Source organism: Gopherus flavomarginatus, chromosome 2 (assembly GCF_025201925.1).
Source record: "Gopherus flavomarginatus isolate rGopFla2 chromosome 2, rGopFla2.mat.asm, whole genome shotgun sequence".
Classification (NCBI taxonomy): domain Eukaryota; kingdom Metazoa; phylum Chordata; order Testudines; family Testudinidae; genus Gopherus; species Gopherus flavomarginatus.
The window spans coordinates 119,849,421-119,872,833 of record NC_066618.1 but is presented as its reverse complement, the minus strand read 5'-3'; the positions used below and the strand labels follow the sequence as shown (position 1 = coordinate 119,872,833).

General features: G+C 42.8%; 1 protein-coding gene across 6 annotated transcripts in view; it reads left to right on the top strand.

Annotated features, from left to right (window-relative positions):
• The window catches only part of TEX10 (testis expressed 10), a 131,182-nt gene that overhangs the window by 3,753 nt on the left and 104,016 nt on the right, over window positions 1–23,413 (top strand). For 4 of the 6 annotated variants that reach the window (XM_050938147.1, XM_050938149.1, XM_050938150.1 and 1 more), the window contains 3 exons: window positions 9,997–10,185; window positions 12,308–13,017; window positions 20,808–21,054. In XM_050938147.1, the coding sequence (XP_050794104.1) occupies window positions 10,006–10,185; window positions 12,308–13,017; window positions 20,808–21,054 (1,137 nt within the window). In that variant the 5' untranslated portion in view covers window positions 9,997–10,005. Of the gene's footprint in view, window positions 1–3,289; window positions 3,776–8,445; window positions 8,557–9,996; window positions 10,186–12,307; window positions 13,018–20,807; window positions 21,055–23,413 lie in introns of those variants that run through there. The other 2 variants (XM_050938148.1, XM_050938146.1) reach the window with 2 other exon arrangements.

The window sequence follows — 23,413 nt, the reverse complement described above, 5'->3', positions numbered from 1 at the left end:
GTTAGATGGACCTTTGGTCTGACCCAGTATGGCCGTTCTTATGTATTCACAAGAACTGCACTCCAGTTAGGGTGGAGAGATCCCAAGATGTGCTTGAGGACCTGCTCTCCACACAAAAATTTGAAGTTTCTGTCCTGGAGAATCCAGTGTATTGCTCCCTCTTGAAATCTGATTTATTTAATCTCTCCCCACTTAAAAAGAAGTAAAAACTTATTTTTTCAGAGGTATTTTTTAGTTACTACCACAGTTGCTGTAGTGTTTTTGTGTTTTGTTTTCTCACCTTGTTTATAAATTTGTTGATGTTTGGATGTTCTTTTTATTAGATAATGAGAATTGTTTTGATGGTGGCAGCTCTTTTGCAATGGAGCAGTCCAGGAGGTGCTTTGTGAATAAAATTATTTATTTAGGGATCCAAAGTCTCAATTGTGAGTTTTATATAGTGATTAACATTCAAAAAACATTTGAGGAATTGAGGGAGTAGGATGAGTTTGGATGCCTGGCCATTTGAAAGAAGGGTTCAGGTTAGGAGGCAGCACTAAGGCAAACAGTTGTCTCCACATTTTGCAAAAAACTTCTCATTTAAATAGTATCTGTAATTGTGCGGCTTACAATTTAACATTTTCTTTTGCTGTATATGCTCAATCTTTCATTTTTATACAGTAGAGTCTCAGGGTTTGGCTATACTTGCAGGTGTGCAGTGCTGAGAGTTAAAGCTGTCTTCACGCAGCTGTGTAGGGAAAGCGCTGCAGTGTGGCCACACTGACAGCTACCAGTGCTACAGTGTGGCCGCATTTGCAACGATGTTGGGAGTGGTGCATTATGGGCAGCTATCCCACAGAACACCTCTTCCCATTCTGGCGCCGTGGGTTGTGGGAAAGGGGCGGATGGTGCGGGTCATTCTGTTTCCTATCCCAAAGCCCCATGATGCATCTCTTCACATCCCAGCAATCCCTGTTTTTTCCGTCCACGTTTGGTGCCATCTTGACTCTTTCAACAGTTTCTGTTCAGTGCGATTTGTGTGGGAAATGGAGCCCGAAAAGCTGAGGAATATGCTGACAAGTCTCTCCAGCACATCATGTTTGGCAGTTGAGCTATTTATTAAGATCCAAAGTGATGAGGAGTCCAACGATGATAGTGAGTCGCTTGACACGTACGTCATTAAATTGCTTGTGGCATTCACAGAAAAGCTCAGCACCATGGAACGCTGCTTTTGGGCTCGGGAAACAAGCACTGAGTGGAGGGATCACATCATCATGGAAGTCTGGGATGACAAGCAGTGGCTGCAGAACTTTCGGATGAGAAAAGCCACTTTCATGGGACTGTGTGAGGAGCTCGCCCCCACCCTGCGGCGCAAGGACACGAGATTGAGAGCTGCCCTGCTGGTGGAGAAGCGGGTGGCTATTGTAATCTGGAAGCTGGCAACTCCAGACAGCCACTGATCGGTCGGGAATCAGTTCGGAGTGGGAAAGTTGACTGTTGGAATTGTGTTGATGCAAGTTTGCAGGGCCATTAATCACATCCTGCTAAGAAGAACTGTGACTCTGGGGAATGTGCAGGACATTGTGGATGACTTTGCACAAATGGGTTTCCCTAACTGTGGAGGGGCAATAGATGGGATGCATATTCCTATTCTGGCACCACCCCACTTAGCATCTGAGTACATTAATTGGAAGGGGTATTTCTCCTTGGTTCTCCAAGCGCTTGTGGATCACCGTGGGCGTTTCATTCACATTAACACAGGCTGACCCGGAAAGGTGCATGATGCATGCATCTTTCGGAACACTGGCCTCTTCAGGAAGCTGCAGGCCGGGACTTTTTTCCCAGACTAGAAGATCACAGTAGGGGATTTCGAAATGCCCATTGTGATCCTTGGAGACCCCGCTTATCCGTTAATGCCGTGGCTCATGAAACCATATACAGGGAACCTTGGCAGGAGCAAGGACCGGTTCAACTACAGGCTGAGCTGGTGCCAAATAACTGTGGAGTGTGCTTTTGGCTGTTTAAAGGGTCGCTGGCGATCTCTGTATGGGAAGCTAGACTTGGGGGAAAGCAGCATCCCCGAAGTTATATCCGCGTGCTGTACCCTCCATAATATTTGTGAAGGGAAGGGTGAAAGATTCAGTCAGGCATGGACCTCCGAGGTTCAGTGCCTGGAGGCTGAATTTGCACAGCCAGAGAGCAGGGCTGCTAGAGAAGCCCAGCACAGGGCTGCCTTGAGGGAGGAATTTGAGGCTGAAAACCAACAGTAATGTTTGGTGTCTTGCACGGGAGTGAAGTGCAATGATTACGATGTTAGTAGGAATCTGTGTTTCCTAAGCTGATTTGCAGTGCCTGTTTCTTTCCTGGGCTAAGGTATCTTTGACTTTCTGCAATAATAAAGACTGTTTTCAAAGCCAGGAATTCATTTATTGAAAAGAAAATTACTTTGAGAGAGACACAACCTTTTGGGAACCTAAAAAGGCAGGGAGGTGCGGTGGGGAACTGTACAGTCACAGGTTTGAATATGTCCTGTCTGGAGTGCTGTGCAATGACTGCTGCACTTCAGGATGCCTATACTGCATGGTGATGGTGGTTGAGTGCAGAGGGTAAGGGTCGTAGTTCTCAGGGCTGGTTGGTGAATGTACAGGTGTTGGAGGCAGCTGGTGGTGGTAAGAACCTGGATGCTGGGGAAGGGGGTTTTGAGCTGACATTGGGGCACAAGGGAATGAGCTTTGGGATGGGGGGGGTGGAGTGGACGCAGTAGTGCTCTTCCTGCATGGCTACGAGCGCCTGGATAGAGTCCGCTTGGCGCACCAGGATGCTTATCAGCTGCTTTGTGCTTTTCTTCCTGTCCGCTGCTCTTTTCTGGCGGATCCTGCTTTCCCTTTCCCTCCAGTCCTGCACTTTTTGATTCTCTGTGACAGAGTGCTGCATAACTGCTTGCAGCATGTTGTCTTTGGTTTTTTTGTGGCTTCTTCCAGAGGTTTTGTAGTCTTTGAGACATTGATAACACGGGCAGCTGAGATCTCAAGATTGCTTCTGTAAAGGCAAAAAATGCAACACTTAACAGAGGCAGCATTGTTTATACCAGACAGTTATTCCCACACAGTTAAGGAGTGTAACAGTCTTCACAATAGCATAATTTTCCCATCCCAAAGAGAGTGCACATAACCCACGGGAGCCCCGAAATGGTGAGTAAGGGGAACTAATTGCTTCAGGGCTCTGCTGTCGTCAGGGTTTCTGTGCGTTGGGGAAAGCAAACAGCTGCCGGGGGCACCTACACTGAACACTATCCCAACATTTTCCACAGGAGTTGATCCTGGAAGATATCTCGCTGCTGGGGGTCACCTGGGAAGCGCAGGAGGGTCTTCTACAGCAATGCAAATTCTGCCCTGGTCCCTATGCAGCTTGCCTGCGTGCAAAAATGGTCCCCCCACCCCTCGCGGCACAGTGGCGTGGACGTGTTAGCCTGACTGGGACAAGGACCACAGTGGCTCTCCGAATAAACTTGTGCAAGCACATTGCCCGTGCTCTGGCTGAAACTTTTGAAGAGACTACCGAGGCTGATTACTGCGACATGATAGACCACATCAATGCGCTATTCTACATCTAGGCATGCATGCGTGCAGCCCTAACCTTCCCTCCTCTCCTGAAAAATTTCAGTCCTGAAAATAAAAACTGCTTACCGGGAACCCGCTCCTCTGTTTGTCCTCCACCAAGTACCGGCTGCTGCGACTGGCTACCTTCCTCCTGGCTTGAGAAGAGCTCCTGGCTGCATGCCTCCAGGGATTCCGGGGTGTCTCCCCCCACCACAGTACCCTCACTCTTGCTTTCCTTCTCCTTCTCCCCCCGCTCTGAAGTGTCCATCGTGGTCCTCGGAGTGGTAGTGGGGTCACCCCCAAGTATCGCGTCCAGCTCTTTGTAAAAATGGCAGGTTGTGGGGGCAGCACCGGAGCAACGGTTTCGCTCGCGGGCTTTGCAATAGGCACTCTGCAGCACCTTCACTTTAACCCTGCACTGCAGCGCGTCCCTGTCATGGCCTGTTTCCAGCATGGCCCTTGATATCTGCCCATAGGTATCATAATTCCTATGGCTGGAGCGCAGCTGGGACTGCACAGTTTCCTCCCCCTCGAACACTGATGAGGTCCAGCAACTCGCCATTGCTCCATGCTGGGGCTCATTTGCCACGTGGAGCCATGATCACCTGGAAAAATTCACTGATTGCACTGTACACTTGGCTGAGCAAACAGGAAGGGGATTTTTAAAATTCCTGGGGCATTTAAAGAGCGGGGTCTGATGCTTGGTCACATGGGGCTGGGGCAGTAGAGTTCCAACTGAAGAGCAGAGTGGCTGAACAGGCATTCTGGGATACCTCCGAATACATATGGAGGCCAATAACAGTGCTTTTGGTGGTCACACTGGCGGAGCAGCGCTGCATCAGCAGCGCTATAGTCATTATTCCCCAGGCCGAGGTGGAGTACAACCGGCGCTGTAGCCAGGGAGATACAGCGCTGTATGTGCCTTGCAAGTGTGGACGATGAGTGAGTTGCAGCACTGTAAAACCACTACCAGCGCTGCAACTCTCCAGTGTAGCCAAGCCCTCAGTTACAAATACCTTGGGAATGAAGGTTGTTCGTAACTCTGAAATGTTTGCAACTCTGAACAAAATGTTATGTTTGTTCTTTCAAAACTTTACAACTTAACATTGACTTAATACAGCTTTAAAACTTTACTATGCTCCATTCCCTTCATTTTTTTTAGTAGTTTACATTTAACACAGTACTGTACTGTATTTCCTCTCCCCCCCTCCCCCGCTGCTGCTTGATTGGATACTTCTAGTTCCCAAATGAGGTGTGTGGTTAACCGGTCAGTTCATAATTCTGAGGGTCTACTGTAATTTTATTTTGGAGCAATTTTTTGTCATTTAATAGAGCATGTATTCATTGAAAACTGTCAAGTTCACAGTTTCAAAGTTAATCTGTTTCTAAGTTATATTTTTTGTGAGTGTGAGGGAAGATAGTTCACATTTTTCTTCAGTGCAAAGCATATATTTTATACCCATCTTCCACTCTCCTTCAGAAGTAACTTAATGGATTTTCCTCAGACTTAATCTCCTCTAGGATGGAGAACAAGCATAATATATTTAATCCCAAAGGATGTTTTAAAAAAAAAAAATTGTTGGTGAGTAAAAACAAGCTGTTCCAATGAGAGAAAAATTTGCACCATAACAGCAGTTGCAACCAGTTACTGCTGTATGGTTTGTGATTATATGGATTATATGGAAATTACATGGATTATATGGAAATTATATTGGAATGCATCTATACATGCCCAGAGGCAGGTAAAGATGAGCCGAAAATCAAAAGCTTGTAAGATCTTAGAAGCAATATGGGTATAGATGCTGCCTGTTTAGTTTGGGACCAAAATGTAAGTTTTGTAAAGCCCTTTAACATGAATAGATTATTTTTTATTGAAAACAAGATTTGTATTTCAATATTCTCATATATTGCTGTGAACCCATATGCAGCATTGAGCTAGTACATGAGAATTGAAAGTCCCAAACAAAAATGTAGCTTCTAAGGGTACTTCTACACTACGGGATTATTCCGATTTTACATAAACCAGTTTTATAAAACAGATTGTATAAAGTCGAGTGCACGCGGCCACACTGAGCACATTAATTCGGCTGTGTGCTTCCATGGTCCGAGGCTAGCGTCGATTTCCGGAGCGTTGCACTGTGGGTAGCTATTCTGTAGCTATCCCATAGTTCCTGCAGTCTCCCCTGCCCCTTAGAATTCTGGGTTGAGAGCCCAGTGGCTGATGGGGCAAAAATCATTGTTGCGAGTGGTTCTGGGTAAATGTCGTCAGTCATTCCTTCCTCCGGGAAAGCAACAGCAGACAATCATTTCGCTCCCTTTTTCCTTGGATTGCCCTGGCAGACGCCATAGCACAGCAACCATGGAGCCTGTTCAGCTTATTTTTTTTTTTTACAGTCACCGTATGTGTACTGGATGCCGCGGACAGAGGCGATACTCCAGCGCTACACAGCAGCATTCATTTGCTTTTGCATGATAGCAGAGACGGTTATCAGTCATTCTGTACCGTCTGCTGCCGGTGTAAATTGGCAGTGAGATGACGGTTATCTGTCCTTCTGTACTGTCTGCTGCTATCATGGGTGCCCCTGTCTGAGATTGGCGGGGGGGCGCAAAGGCAAAACTGGGAATGACTCCCTGAGTCAATCCCTCCTTTATGGTTTCTAAAAATAGTCAGTCCTGCCTAGAATATGGGGCAGGGGTACTAGAGAACCAGTGCATCAGAGAGCACAGCTGCTCCGTGTCAGATCCCTCAGAAATGATGAGCTACATGCCATTCACGGGGGGTGCCCCTGCAACAACCCCACCCATTGCTTCCCTCCTCCCCCAACCTTCCTGGGCAACCATGGCAGTGTCCCCCCCATTTGTGTCATGAAGTTATAAAGAATGCAGGAATAAGAAACAGTGACTTGTTAGTGAGATAAAATGAGGGGGATGCAGCCTCCCGCTGCTATGACAGTCCAGGCAGGACATTAAGCGGTGCGGGGGAGAGAAGCCCAGCATGCCGCTGCTATAGCAGTCCAGGCAGGACAGAATCTTTTCTTTACACAGGAAAGGGAGGGGTCTGATGGAGCTCAGCTCTCAGTTGCTATGATGAGGACGGTTACCAGCCGTTCTGTACCATCTACTGGGAATGACTGAGAATCATTCCTATTTTCACCCAGGCGCCCCCGGCCAGCCTCACCTGAAGCCAGCCAGGAGCACTCACGGGTTGATAACAAGGACGGCTACCAGTCCTACTGCACCGTCTGCCACCGGGCAGGGGAGAGGCATGGATACTGCTCTTCACTGCTGCAGCATCGCATCTACCAGCAGCATTCAGTAGACATAGGGTGACATTGAAAGAAGTCAAGAAACGATTTCTTTCCCTTTTCTTTCACGTGGGGGGGGTGTGGTAAATTGACGAGCTGTTCCCTGAACCACGCCGGACAATGTGTTTGAACCTACAGGCATCGGCAGCTCAGCCAAGAATGCAAATACTTTTCGGAGACTGCTGGGGACTGTGGGATAGCTGGAGTCCTCAGTACCCCCTCCCTCCCTCCATGAGTGTCCATTTGAGTCTCTCACTTCCCATTGTCACGCAGCACTATGTAGCCTGTAGATTTTTTTTTTTCAAACGCTTTGGCATTTCGTCTTCTGTAACGGAGCTTTGATAGAACAGATTTGTTTCCCCATACAGTGATCAGATCTAGTATCTCCTGTATGGTCCATGCTGGAGCTCTTTTTGGATTTGGGACTGTGTTGCCACCCGTGCTGATCAGAGCTCCACGCTGGGCAAACAGGAAATGAAAATCATAATTTTGCGGGGCTTTTCCTGTTTACCTGGCCACTGCATCCGAGTTCAGATTGCTGTCCAGAGCGGTCACAGTGGTGCACTATGGGATACCGCCCGGAGGCCAATACCGTCGATTTGCGGCCACACTAACCCTAATCCGATATGGTAATACCGATTTCAGCGCTACTCCTCTCGTCGGGGAGGAGTACAGAAACCAATTTAAAGAGCCCTTTATATCGATATAAAGGACCTCGTAGTGTGGACGGGTACAGCGTTAAATCGGTTTAACGCTGCTGAAATCGGTTTAAACGCGTAGTGTAGACCAGGCCTAAGTCTAGTGTTAGGCCTAAGTCTGTCCAAAAGAAGTGAAATCTGTCAAGTGAATTGGATTTAAAATTTTCACTTTTAATTATTCTGTGTGGATGTGCTATTATTAACACAGGCAAGGGGTTTAAGAAAGATTGCCCTGACAGTATACATATAAAACATAAAGTTGCAGACTTTACTTTCTCTTTTGGAAAGAAGATATGTCTTCCGTAAACAGAGTTACAAGCTATGAATTTTGTTAAAAGTTTCTACATTTGGTCAGCAATACCCCAGCTTTCTTTAATTAAAGAAAATCCCTTTGGGTTTGTTAGTTTAATGGTGAATTTTTTGTTAGTATGTGTGTCTAGTTTCCCCAAAATCAATATAGATATGGAAAATATATGGTGACTGGGATTTTGCTTGTTCTGGTGGATACCACAACATTTATAGTCATGATTTCTCAGGTTCTTAAGGTAGTGGTTGTCAAATACAAGACTAATTCTGTACATTTAACTACAGCATTATGCATTTTCTGATTTTATAATCTTAAAAGCAAAACTTAAAACATAAAGAAAAAATAATTCTGAATTTCTAGATTGTAGGTTAATATCTCAAACAATGTTAGATTAGTAGAAAATCTTTACTAAACTATTTGATTTTTTTTTTTAAAGTTATTGGACCTTTTTAGAAGTTGAGGGATTCACTAAACATTGGAGTACTTTTTTTGGCAAGGTCCAGTTATTTTTATCTAACCACTTAATGAACCCTGATATTTATATGTTTCTATTTCAGAAACTGAATATTATACTGGTATGAAGTCTGGGATTTGCTATAATATAATTATTGCTGAAGTTAGTCTTGGACTAGTGCAAAAAAAAACCTGTGCTAAACTGACAATCCAGTGTAAGTTTTATGAACTCTTTGAACTGCCAGCATTAGACATGAGTACTACATACCACTGAATTTTGGAGGCACTCAGATTTCGAATGGTATAAATCATTATTTTTATCCCAGGAAGGCTGAGAGTTATTGGCCCTTAAAATCATATAATAGCATCTTGCTTTTTATTTTTCTGCTTGAATCCTGACATTTTAACTGCCACTGTCAGGACCCATTACAGCTAGAAATCAGTGCTTCATACAATCAGAAATCTTAGAAACAACTTTAATACACTATACCAGATGAATCTGTTGGGTTGTGATATCAGCTGCTAAAATTCTGTTAGTCCTGAAGTGGAGGTATGGTGCAGTAAGCAAGATTATCAGAATGTAGGAACCTTAAGGTGCAGTGTTTTGTGATTTGATAAAGCTAGAAGCAGTGTGTCAGTACAAATATGTTAAAGCTGTAATTCTGAACTAAAAAGTGTGTCTAAAAATGGCATCATGGAGTTTCATTTTTTCTCATTGTGTACCTGTGTTAGGAAAATTTATGAGCATTTTTTCTGTGCTAGTGCATCTGCATGGCTGCTAATGACAGTACAAACTGTAACATAGGCAGGGTACAGACAGGATTTTTACTACCACATTGCCTACACCCAGTCTATCACTACAGCTTCTGCTGTTGATAGCAATGGTGCAAAAATGTTTATACACTTTCCTAGAGGAAAGCCAATATGACATGACTTTTCAGTCTTTTTACCTTTATTTTTATTTATTTTTTTTCCTAATTACCATTGCTGCAAACTCAACCTGTGGTCTGAAAGTCAAGCAGCCAGTTTCTTTCCTTTTCACTCACTGCATCAGTAATGGAAGTTTTGTAGGTCAGATTAAGGCCTCAGTTAAACTTGTGCGATCTGATTGGGTTATCTGTGTTAGATATGCAACTGGTTGGGATTTTTGGACTGATATACAAATGCAATAGAACCCTGCTCTCAGAGCTGTGTTGGCTCTGCAGTGCTAACATGAGTAAAAAGTAGTAAAAAATGTGCTGTTTGTTGGTAAAGTAAAGCAGATATCACTCTGAATGCAGGTAGGGAGCAGTTATACACCTCTACCTCAATATAATGCTGTCTTCGGAAGTCAAAAAAATCTTACTGCGTTATAGGTGAAATCGCGTTATATCGAACTTGCTTTGATCCACCGGAGTGCGCAGCCCCGCCCCCCCCGGAGCACTGCTTTACCGCGTTATATCAGTATTCATGTTATAATGGATCGCGTTATATCGAGGTGGAGGTGTATTGCTTAAGAAAGTGTCCTTTTACATAAGTCTTTTTCAGATCTGAGCCATACTTTAAGGAACAATAAACTAGTCCAGAAGCCAGTTCTTGAGAAGAATAGACTTTGTTTTACCTTAGATTATTTGATTGCCTGGTGTTTAATTAACATTTTGAACATCTCTCCACAGAGCTTCAAAATGACTAAAAAGAGGAAACACCAAGAGGATTTTCAAAAGGTGAAGCTAAAAGTTGGAAAAAAGAAGCCTAGACTAGAAAATGCAACTGATACAAACTTCAAAACAAAGGCCATATATCTTCCTGAACAGCTTAAAGAGGATGGAATACTTCCCACAAACAATAGAAAACTTAACATAAAGGTATGGTAAGGTAAAAGTTTCAGCAGTGATTGTAATATAGCTCATTTGACAGTTTATTATGGTTTTTTTTAAAAGTTGTGTTTGAGCACTGTCCCGCTTACTTTGACCAAATGCTGGACTATGGATACTTGTGCAGTTCAATTAGTGGCTTGGGGCTTTGGATGAGTTAATAATCTAAGACAGAGATTTTCAAAAATAGGAGCTGGAAGTTAAATGTTGTTTGGGAAGCTCTAACTCAAGGCACCTGTTTTTTTTAAATCTTGGTGTTACATCATTAGTTTGTCCAGAGGCAAAAGTTTTCACAAATGGACTCCTAAAGACATATTTAACTTTAGGCTCCTGTTTCTGAAGATTTTTATTTTCTTCATTTTTTCATCTGCTTGCTATCCCCTTTCTAAGTCCATCTGTTCCAACCTGAAAGGAACTGCACCTCTATGATCTGTCAAAGTCATCTGCTTTTGGCTCCTGGCTCTTCAGAGGTCGTCCCTCTTGGGTAGGGATCTGTCTCTCTCTCTACAAGGGTTTTTCAGACTTCAATGTTTCCTGCCTACATTGTGATTATCCCTAATAAGGCAGACCACCTAAATAGGGCAGACTCTGCACATTGCTTTCTCTCCAAAGGCTGTAAACAGCTGTAATTGCCAGCTGTACAGGGTACCACAGAGCTCTTTCTAAGCAAGTACATTTGCTCTTAATGTGAAAGTATTGCAGAGAAAGCATTAAAAACAATAAAGGAACCTACACATCTGCTAAAAAGCTTACCAGAGGTGATTCCCAACTCCAACCTGGGGTACTGGTAGGTGTCAGTCCTTCGAAACACACAACTGGATTTTCCCCAGGGTTACAAGTTCATAACTGTCTCAGATTCAGAACCAGAACTATTATGAGTAGGTAGTCTTTCCTTTCAGAGTAGCAACCGTGTTAGTCTGTATCTGCAAAAAGATACCCATACCCACCCCCACCCCCACCCCCACACCCACCCCTTAGGCCTATGATCTTGATCTCATGTAACAGGTGATCAGCAGGCAATGGCCACTCTTCAGGGCATAACTTCATAAGGCTGGGTTTTTGCGTAACTGGAGGTAGGGAGTGATGGTGCAAAAATGTATTTGCGTTGACCTCCCCTTAGATCAGTGGTGGGCAACCTGCAGGCCGCGTGTGGCCCATCAGGGTAATCCACTGGTGAGCTGCGAGACACGTTGTTTACATTTACAGCTGACAGGCACAGCTGCCCGCAGCTCCCAGTGGCCTCAGTTCACCGTTCTTGGCCACTGGGAGTGTGGGCAGCTGTGCCTGCGGACAGTCAGGGTAAACAAACTGTCTCGCATCCGGCCAGTGGATTACCCTGATGGGCCGCTGGTTGCCCACCACTGCCTTAAATAGTCCTCAAGGAATTGACCTCCCCTTAGATAATCCCCAGGAAAACCAGTTAACACTTTTTGTTCCAAAAGTCCATTCTTGTCTGACACATTATTCAGTGTAGTCCTTTTAACTAATACAGTCCAGCTCTTACATCTGTCATCTTTCACCCTTCTAGAGGTTGCATACAGTTTAGGCCACAATAATTCAGAAATGATTCATTTAATATTATTGGAGCCCAAAGATACTTAAATTTAATTCAGTAAGTTCTCCAGAGTACAGCAGTTTTCTGCAATATAGCTGTCACACCATCTTCCTTTCCTTAACTCTAGCCCTTCCACTGGAGGAGATGAGGGGCCACCTTCAAGGAAGTAAGTCTGCTAGGGGTACCTTAAAAGCAGCTGTGCAGTCATAATTGGCATACTCCAGCTCTACTCTTGCAAGTCTGTATGAGAGAATCTTGCTTGCTATTATTAGGTCAGGAGGCACTCAGATGTTATGATTATGAAGATCATGTAAGTACCTGGATAGTAAGCCATTAAATTATTGCATACTTCCTGTAATTAGGAGGGTAGGTGACTAGTTTGCTGTTATGCTCTGAAAGAAAACATTTTTGGATCTGAAATTATTAAGCTCTTGATACAGTCCATTAAAACAGTTTCTATACCTATTAAGCCTTTTAAGAACAGATTAATACTAGAAAATGAGTCAGTTTAAAGTTTTTGAAGGAATAACTAGTAAGTGCGTATCTCTCTTCTTGTAGGATCTGCTTTCACAGATGCATCACTATAGTGCCGGAGTTAAGCAAAGTGCTCTTCTTGGGCTCAAAGAACTGCTGTCCCAGTATCCGTTTATAATTGATGCACACCTTTCAAATATACTAAGTGAGGTGGCAGCTGTGTTTACAGACAAGGACTCTGGTGTCAGAGTAGCAGCAATCCGGCTCCTTCAGTTCTTGGCTCCAAAAATCCGAGCTGAGCAGATTGCTCCATTTTTTCCTTTGGTAAGTGCCCATCTCTCCAGTGCCATGACTCACATCAGTGAAGGAATTCAGGAGGATTCTTTAAAGGTCTTGGACATCTTGTTGGGAGAGTACCCAATCCTCCTTACTAATCGCTGTAGTATGTTGCTGAAGAATTTTGTAGAGCTTATTTCTCACCAGCAGTTGTCAAAAAACCTGAAAAGTAGAGAGAAAATATCCTGGATGCTATCTGTTAACCCTAACCGCAGAGTAACTTCACAGCAATGGAGGCTGAATGTACTGATCAGACTCAAGAAGTTTCTCCAGGCATTGGTAGATGGTTCCAGCGGATCAGAAGATGATGAAGGAATCCAGGAGCAAAAGGAGAACTCCCAGTTCATGAGGAATTCAGTATGTATAAGCTGGAAGGAGCATGCCAGTAATCAACAGCACATCCAGCTATATGAAAATGGGGGATCACAACCAAGGATCAATTCAGCGTTCAGGCTAAGGTGAGAAAAATGTTAATTGTCTGAGAGTTTCATTGAGTCAATTCTATATTTACAACTAAGCTAATATGAGACTGTTGTATGTTGTTGCTATTGAGGCACAGGTGTTCATTTTTGTCCTAGGACTCTAGGGAGATTTATATTAGATCATTCAGTGAGATGGGTTATTTTACCACAACAATTTGATCATGTTATGGAATATGAAAATATAGAATTATTGAGCCATTGATAACCATGCTGTATGTTCATTATGACTCTCTCAATGATATTTTTCATTAACTGCAAATAAAATGGTCATTTATACCACTTGTTACAAGTGTTCAGTACAGGCCATCCTTCCAGTACATCTTCCATGGAGATGGAACAACACAGCATTATTTTTTATGATGGGTACTGCATATAAATGGAGAGTGTGAAGGCAAATCCCTTTTTTAGTAGAAGTTAAGTGTACTAGCACAGAGAGCATCTTATGCTTTTAATGATGTGCATATTCTAATGTGATGTAGAAACATTAACTTTTTGAGCCTTCAAAATTCCTCAGTAAAAAAAGTGCTGATCACGTGGCCTGAAGTTAACCTGTCTTGTCTGTAACTTTGATCTCTTCCCTTGAAAAATGCATTGTATTCCTTTCTCCGATCTACGATTTCTTTGGCTGAACATAACCTCTTTCATACTGTCCATTTTATAAATACTTTCTGGCTGTCTGAGGTGTACAACTATAAAACTATTTAGTATAATCTCACAGATCACTTATTTTGAGGTCACTCACAGAATTGTCAGTGCACACATGCTTTTTATCAAATTACCAGTTTTCTAGATCTGTTCACTTATAGATAAAATGTGACTTCTTGAAATATGATTTAATGTATGCTTACTAACAAGAAATAGAAATAATTAACAGAATAGATACTGTGAAATGGACTTAATTTTACATTTATTGAAAAAAACCCGCTTGTATATTTCTAATCCTCTTCCCTAGTGACCCTCCCTACACTAGACAAAAGTCCTTGCCCCACTTTGTTCTTGCAATGCCTGTAAGACAATTTGCATCTACACACAAATGTCATCCTAGGCATTTGATATTTGTTGTAGCATTCATAGAATGAACTTCCTGAGAACAGTAATACCACTTACCTCTTAAGTAGCACCTTTCATCCATAGATCTCAAAGCAGTTTACGAAGGAAGCAAGTAGCATTATCCCCATGTTATGGAGGGGGGGAAACTAAAGCACAGAGCTGAAGTAACTTGCTCAAAGTCACGTAACAGGCCAGTGACAGAGTTGTGAATAGAACCCAGGTCTCCCGAGTTCAAGTCCAGTGCTCTATCTATTATATATCTGACTGAACTACAGGCGCATATAATGTATCTTCCCCTAGTGCATATTCAAAGGCACAGCTACTAGCTGGTCTTCCCATCTCCATTGCCGTGTTTTACCTGTCACTGACTGTTCTGTGCTCCCTGCTGTAGGGGGAAGCCAACAGGAAACACCTTATTTGCAATGAGTACTGGGAATTCTATGAAGTTAACAATAGTGTGCAGTTGATTGCCAGTATCCACTTCTGTGAGATAGCAAGTAAAAGAGTTCAGCAATCTTCTCGATTTCCAATAAAATCTGCTCCAGTGAAAACGTTGATTGAGCAGTAAGCTGGGCTGAGCCAATGAAAAGGCCCTGCCTGGATAATAGAGTGCAAGTCAATTCACATGGAGTCAGAACTAGCAGGTTTACACCAAGATGTGTCAGAGGCTTGCCAAATTGTGCACTGAATGCTGTCCATGCAGTGTGAGAGCTGAAGATGCATCATAACAAAGACTGAGAAGATACCTGAACATGTGGTGCCAGCTGAACTAGCTACCCTTTCTGTGAGGAGCTGGATTTCAATAAGGGATCCAGAGAGCCGCTTATGGTTATAGCTATTTGCCAAGAGGCTGATGTGAGCGAGCATGAGGAAGAGCCAGCAGATTACCAAGAGGAGATGTTACCAGAATCTAAAGGATGGCTGGCAAAGGAAGGTGATGGCAACAAAGTCAGGTTATTGGAAAAAGAGGGGCCCTCTTCAAAAGATATTGAGATGTATTTCATTTTATCACATTTGGTGGTTGTTTTTACTACATGTGCTGGGGGATTGGGGGGTCTTGGGGAGTGAGATAAATAAGACCAGTCCATCTTGTCTTATTGGCTACAGCCATGATTGTTAAGAGTGCAAGTTACCACTAGTAAGGGTAGAAGTAGTCTGGTTGCTGGAGATCGGAAATAGATGACTAGGTAATAGTTCTCAACCAGGGGTCCAGGGTCCCCGGGGGGTGGTGAGTAGGTTTCTGGGGGTCCTCCAAGCAAGGCCAGTGTTACTCACTGGGGCCCAGAGCAGAAAGCCAAAGCCCCACCATGCAGGGCTGAAGCCTGAGGTCCTACCACCCAGGCCTGAAGCCAAAGCCTGAGTAAACTCAGTTTTGCGAGGCCTCCTGTGGTGTGGGGCCCCGTGCAGTTGCCCTGCTTGCTAACCCATAATGCTGGCCCTGGCTTTTATATGTAGAAAAACAGTTGTGGCACAGGTGGGCTGATGAGGTTTTTTTTTAATAGCATTTTTTTGGGGGAGAGCCTCAGAAAGAGAGAGGTTGAGAACCCCAGGACTACAGCATGGAGCCCTTCTCCCTGACCACTTTTTCCCGCCCAAAATATCACATTAACCTGGAGACTCTTAATCCCTTCACCCCCAATTCCATCTCCTTTAGCTCTGCAATCAGTTCTCAGGGCTTGTCTACACTTACCGGAGGATCGATGCTGCAGCAATTGATGTATCAGTGGTCGATTTAGCGGGTCTACTGAAGACCCGCTAAATCGACTGCCGATCGCTCTCCCGTTGACTCCTGTACTCCACCTGATCGAGAAGAGTAAGGGGAGTTGACAGGGACCCCGCGGTAAGTAGATCTAAGCTACATGGATGTGATTTACGCTATTCACATAACTCAAATTGCGTAGCTTAGATAGACTTTTCCCTTTAGTATAGACAAAGCCTCAGCCTCTGCTACTATTGTTGCTGCCAAAAAAGAAGTGACTTCTAATGGGAGGAAAGAGAAATGCCTGGGATTCCAGTGGCTCCTACTCTTCGTGGACAGCCCCAAAATGACAAACGTAAATGTTTAACACACAAACAATATTAATGTCCTCCAGAAAGCTACATCTTATTATTGCACTAAATCTTACTGGCAAGGTCAGTGGTCCAGGATGTGATTCATTGATATACTACATTTATTATCTATGAGAGGAATCAACGCTGATAGTGCAAATAAATTTATCATGTATTTTAATCTCCTGCTGCTCTGACAGCAGGAGACAGCGAAATCTCTCAGGTGACTACACTTCTAGCTTTCTGACCAGCTTCCTTATCAAAACAGTCCTTGTCCTGGGCTTAAAAAACAATAATTTGCACATAGGGTGGAAGGGAGGGGATATTATGTGCTGCTGTGTCTGGTACAGTTTGCTATTTTTATTTAAACAAAACAAAACTTCACAAGCTTCCAAACAGTACTGTACATACCCTATAACTGGAGTATTAGCTTTTAAAATAACTTATAATAGGCACATGTTTGTTCCCTGTCTCTTCCTCCCAAGTGCTCCAGGCAAGAACTAAGCTTTTTTGCCTTTTAAAAAAAAAAAAAAAAAAAAAAAAAGCATACCTTGTCTTAGTGATTACTGAGTATTAATATCACAGGGGGGCCCTGCGAAGCCCTATCTGCATATTGTTCAGCTTCATTCCAGAATTAGAACATTTGACCAGTTCAAAGTCATAATTTAATGTTCAAATTTGCCTTTTTCTGATTCTTCACTAGGTTCTACTGATACTTATGAAGTAATAGTTGCACTGGCTGAGGAATTGATTGGAATATCTCCTCTGCCTTCTGGATGCTAAGATGCCACTTTTTCCCACCAAATTCATTTTTTAGGAAATCAAGAGCAAAGAAATGAAATCCCCTGACATCTTGAACAAGGTGATGTCAAGGGGTGGGATCTTTGAACTATAGTTAGAGCTAACGAGGAAAAATAAGCTGCAGCTGATTCAGGAGGAGGAGAGAATGAAGCTGCAGAGGAAGTTGAAAGAGAATAGATTGCAGGAGAAGACTGAGAAACTGAGAAGGACCAGGCAGGAGAATAAATGGAGCATTAGATGCACATCAGGTGGATGAAGCTGGAAAGCTAAATCCAACTCGTTTGCCAAATCATTATGGCTTCTGTACTGCCATTGGCAATACTCCTCAAGGAGAGAGGCATACATATCTGCCTGACATTGGTTTCAAACAGTTTTAAACACTTCGTGACTCTTCCTTTTGCCATTTACAATTTGCAAATGGCCCTCCTCTTGCCATGTGTCTCCACTAGACTCCATTTACCCTCCCTCTGCTAGGCTTTCATTGTCCTCTTACTGCTCTGATGCCACAGATCAGTATTATGCACATCTATGGAATCTTTTTTCCTTGAGCTCCATCTTAATTTTTTGTTTTATTAGAATCTATCTGATTTATTGATTAAACAGTCTACATTTTATTAGAAATTATTTGAATGCCTAATAGTGACATAGTACAAAAATGCTTGGTAAATAGTGCTTTTATCACCCAGTCCCTTTACATCCAAGTGTCATATAACAACTACCTTGTACAAGGTAAACAGGCTGAATTGTTACAGTAGCAGTTTTTCCTGGCTACCTTAGCACTAAAATATATTGTAAGCGCTATACATTAGCAAAGTGGTTAACAATTTCACTGACATGAAACACTCATAGCTGCCATATCCCTGTATAGCAAAGTATACTGCCATAGTCAAATGTCAGCTTTACAGAGTACCCTAATCTTTGTGCAACGTAGCTTTTGTTGACTGTGGAGGTCTGTTTACTCCTCTTTTGCCACTGAAGTTGCACATATTGGTTGAGCCTATCCTGGATCGTACTATTTTTTCTTTAAATGGCAGTTATGCTGGACTCCTGCCCACGAGTTTCAGCAGCTGAGCACAGTATCTCTTTGTGCTTTCACAGTTCAGTCCATCTTGCTTTCACAAATGTTGTGAAAACTCAGGCTGCTGAAACAAGTGGATGGATTCAGTCAGTGTTGTCACTACAGTTTGGTGGGAACCTTGAGGAGCTTGCTTTCAGGTTTTTCAAGGGCACATTGATCTACCATTCAGTGCTCTGTGCTGTGGTAATTAAAGCAATTTGTCTCCATAATATGAGTAAAATTCAACTGACTACTGCAGGCTAGGCTTTGCAGAGAGATTGTCAAGTGTTATTTCTCAATGAGAAGTAAGTATTCCAGCCAATTATTGTCATTCCAGAATCCCAGCACCATGTAGTAATATCGCTGCACAGTGTCCATACCTCAACCGTATCCTACTGTTTGGATAAGGCTCAGGTCCAGAAACTAGACAGACTTTAATGTGAGGTTGCTTGTCCTGGGACTTCTGTTGGAGTTCCTCTTGGTGTGCCAGGTACTGTCATACATACTTTGCTCATTAATTGTAATTTAAAGGTCTGTAATCTAAAAGTGGAATAATAATGAATTCCACCAACCACTTGTTGACCCTCCTCCTCAGTGTGACCTTTCCATAGCATCCAAACATAGGACATTTATTCCAGTGTTGTAAACTGGGACAGTTCCTCTAAGGAGACGTTCATGCCGTCAGTGGTGGTGATGAAAGAGGAATACTGAAGATATGTCTACACTTCAGCTGCTACAGCTGCAGTGCTTCAGTGTAGACACTCACTACAGTGACGGGAGGGATTCTGCCAATGTAAATTTCCGGCATAGACTAGCTATGAGATGCTTACACAAGATTCACGTATTCTAACTATGCTCTTATGTGGGGGGAGGGATAGTTCAGTGTTTTAAGCATTGTCTTGCTAAATCCAGGGTTGTGAGTTCAATCCATGAGGGGGCCATTTAGGGATCTGGGGCAAAAATCTGTCTGGGGATTGGTCCTGCTTTGGACCTCCTGAGGTCCTTTCCCAGCCTGATATTCTATGAAACTTCTATGGACCCCATTACTAAGTTCTTTAAGCTCCTACAATCATTTTGGAAGTGTTTTGGGAATGGTAGGTTGGTGCTTTTGTAGTTTCAAATACCTTAGGAAACAAATGCAGTGTTTTAAGTAATGTTCTGTAGACATGATTAAATTGTGCAAATAAAAGTGATGTAACCAGCTTTTTCATGTAATCACTATTGCTGCAGTGGTTCACTCTGAGTTTCCTAGTTGCAAAGAAAGATCCTCTGGTGATGCCTCTAATGCTTCTGCAAATATTGTTCCTTAAAAATAAAAGGAAACAGATGTGGATTGTTAATTTTACTCTTGTGGATCTAAGCGCTGTGGAAGTGGCATTTGAAAGTCTGGGTGGGAGATTCCCTTTAACCTTCCAGGGAAAAAAATTGGAAAAACCCAAAAAATATAATTTCCCTCTTCTGCCTTGGATGGAAAAAAATGCACACAGGATATTTTGCCCTGAAAAATACTGCATCTCTTATGTAGCTGGATGAGGGAAAAAACCAAGCCACAGTAACATGATTGCAAGCCCCGTTGGATGTTGTATATCTGTACAGAGGTTCTAAAGATTTTGACACATGCTAAATTTCCTCCTTCTTGGCTTCTTTGTCTACCTCTCTCCTTGCGTGGGTATTTTTCACTGTTCTTTCTCTTCCCTCACCTTGCCATTGCTGCTGAGAAGGAGCGTGCACTGTTTCTAACCCCTTGTCTTTTTCCCTTTGTGTCTCACTGTGATCTCATGGAACCGTGACTGGTAATACACAGTTATTTTGGAGCAGTAACTTTAAAATATGTCAATCTGCTGTTCCTGTTTAGTACATGCTGTGGGTTGTGCCATAGGCAAGCCTTCTCTGCAGAGTTTGGCTAATTATAGAGTTTTGAAATTACAAACGTGGCCAGGGCAAGTATTTTTTTTTCAAACTATCATAAGTTATTTATCTGTATTGGGTGCACTTTAAAGTTTATTGAGATTCTAGAGAGATGACCAGTTATAGTGTTAGTCCCCATAGTTAAAATTGGGAACATCACTGCAGTTGGAATGAAGTGAGCCCTTGTGTGTCAAGTCTAATTAATGTACACAAGTTAAGATTTATAATGGGAATTGTTTGTCAAGTGGGTTGAAAACCAGACTGATCATGGGATACAGTGTCCAGAATCATAGGCTGAGGGCATTATTGCCCTCCAGAGAGTACTCTTTCAGGGGGCAGATAAAACATGTTGCCTGTAATGTGTTTTTATGAACCCTTTTGAAAATATTTTACTATCCTGGTTCTTCTGAGATTGCTCTGTTTTAGGAGCTTTGTAATTTTAAAATATTTACTGGTTCTCGTTTATGGGTACATAACTCCCACTGAATTCCAAAAAAGTTGCATGAATGTGTCTGAGGGGAGAATCTGACCCCCCTTGTGGTGCATATAGATCTTTTAGAGTAAAGACAGAGGGTGTTGAGGGCAAATGCCCTTGGATTTTCTGGCTCACCTAGGAGAGAGAGAAAATATGTGGGACATAGTTTTTCTTTTTGAATCTGTTATGCTAAAATTATACCATTTCACTTTCTTGATTGTTTTATTCTAATAATTTTATTTTCACATTGATCTGTAGTGGTCAATTGCCAGTTGTTACTCTCTGCAAGAACAAAGCATGTAAAACTGGCTGAAGCATAAAGGGGTTCTGAAATCATATTGTGCAAATACAGTGCAATGAAGGTACTCCCCTTTTCTTTTTAATGTAATACTCTTTATCTCTGATTTTTTTGCTTCTGTGGTTTAGGTCCCTGGTAAGCGTGACAGACAGTGTGGAAAAAGGCCTGTCTTCTGCTGAAAATTTAAAAGGGTTTATTGAGATAATAATTCCATTATTGATTGAGTGCTGGATTGAAGCGTCTCCTGCACAACTTGCTGCTCCCATTCTTGGTAATCTTTTGGAACCTGAATCTCAACAGCTGATGCAGCAAGTGCTTAGTATCATATACCTGCTGTGGAAACTCACAAAGCAACATGACGAAACACACAAAATGGTAAGAGAAAGGAGTGATGTGATCTACAGTTTAAGCACATAAGTTAAATTTGCTCTGCCTATAAATTGGTAACTCTTCATGATATAAGTGAGGAAAATAGTTTTTAAAATAATAGAAATAAAAATTTAGTCTCAAGTCTTCAGCGTCATCTTATGGAAGTATGAGTTTGAACTTTCTCAGATCCTTTAATCTAGAAAAGTAGCTATCAAACTGAGGTCTTTCGACCACCATTGATTTACAGAGTTCTTCCTGGCACTCTGCAGGACAAAAAGTTTTGAGATCTAAGCAGTGGAAGATTGGATTGTTGGGAAAGTACGTGATTCTGTGAGAACATCTTTGATTCTCCAACTTTTCATTCTGCAGACCACTCTGTAGGACAGTGAATCATTTTTCTGAGCTGTAGTAATCTTGAGAAGCTGGAGAGACTTCATTATAGAAAACAAGGTCTCAGGGAGCCACAGAATAATTATGGTGTGAGGTCCTTATGTTGCTTTCCAGTATTTACGTAGTGATGTCATGACTCTGTATATGAAGACAATCAAAACTACAACAAAAATACTGCAAAACAATGTTGAAATGTCTTGTCTTCCTTATTTCTCCTTCTGTGCCTGTTCCCCAAAATAACTCCTTTTTTTACTTCTGCTACATACTTCTAGAATCTGCAGCATGGTATAGGGATGTCACTGTTCCCATTCTCTCTTCCCCTTTTGGCTGCTGGAAGGGATGGGAAGGGGTATCTTGGAAATTCCTTTCCTAACATCTCTGTAAGAGAGTGCAGATTGATTTGCTGAGCACTCTCTGTGCTGCTGTCTGTTCCAGGCAGCATGGGTAGGTGTGTGTCTTTGATCAGCTATTTTGCTCCTGAGATCAAATGGAGTTTGAAATGCTCTTGTTGAAACCATGGACTTCTAGAGATGCACAAGATGAGTAACAATGCTGTAAAAAATGTGTGTGTGGTATGTATGTGTATATATTACCATCTTCTGTACATGTCGTAGTTCAGGGCAACTGCACCTGTATTTCCCCTCTATGGTCCAACAAGGGCACCTACTCTCAGGTTACTGGCTCCTCAGCTGTCATCTCTTGGGCAGAGACACATGCTTCTCCCATTTCTGACCTAGGTATTTCCAGGCTTCACAGTTCCTTGCCTACACTGACTTCCCCAACCAAGTCAGACTGACTAAGCAGGCCTGCTCTGCTTTTCTCCTCAGAGGATATAAATGATGTAAATGCCGCAGTGATAATTTACCACACAGGTCTTTCTAATCAAGTAAGTGTTTTTCTTAAGAAAAAGCATTATAGAGGAATCATACTGAAAACAATAAAAGCATCTGCATGCATGCGGAGAAGCTTACTAGTGTAGTAAGATGAGGCCCTGAAACATAAACTCCTGTGTCAGAGGACCAGTCTGAGGCCTGAAGCCTGAACCAAAGTACTTCCAGGCATTGCTAAGCAAAAGCTGGGCTGTGAGCCAGAGGCAGGCCTCATTCACAGAAGCTGGCGAGAAGAGGGTTGTTAGAATCAGATGCATTCACATATAAGTGCTAATAAGAGGAACTTGTGCCAAGATGGCACTTGAACATCCTGATACAAGGACACTCCACAGACATAACAAGGAACAGGCAGGTGCATCTTAAAGACAGGGTCAAAAGGACAGCATGACAGATCTGTTTGTTTGAAATAACATGATCAAAGGGGAAGACAGCACCCTAATGAGCCAAGGGGCTGTACCTCAATACATCAGTAGGGATGTGTAATCTGTCCTGTAACAGTATAAAAGTAGGTCCTGGAGTGCGCATCTTTGTCTGGCCTAGGAGGCAGTGGAAAGTCCTGCCACTGACTGAGCTGGTCCATTGCCAGGGGGCACAAATTTGTAGTATGTCTTGTAGAGTCTAGGGGAAACTGTTACTGTGCTTTGTTTGACAATAAACCTGGATCGGGTTCCTTCGTACCTTACTAGAGTCTGTGGTCTTTGGGGATTCTCTTGGGGCCTGCTGTGTCAGCTATCTGTGCAGAACTGGGGCAGCACACAGAGGGAACACGCATGCAGCCGATTGTTATCATCGAACAAGAGCAGAGCACCACACTGGTAGCTACTGACAACAACTAGATATCACCTCAACTCCAGCAAGTGCTCTGGCAGGTGACCAATACTTCAAATCCCATCAAGGTTTTTTGTTTTTTTTTTAATGTGATTAAAAGTTCAAACTTGTAGTGAGCTCAGAACAAGCACACCCATGAATCTGTGTGTCACTGTCTTATCCAGTTTTGGCATCTGATCTTGTCCTCTTATAGAAGGTGATCACCCGACACTGAGTTTGTCCTCAGGATGCAGCTTTGAAAGGTTAGGTCTAGAGGA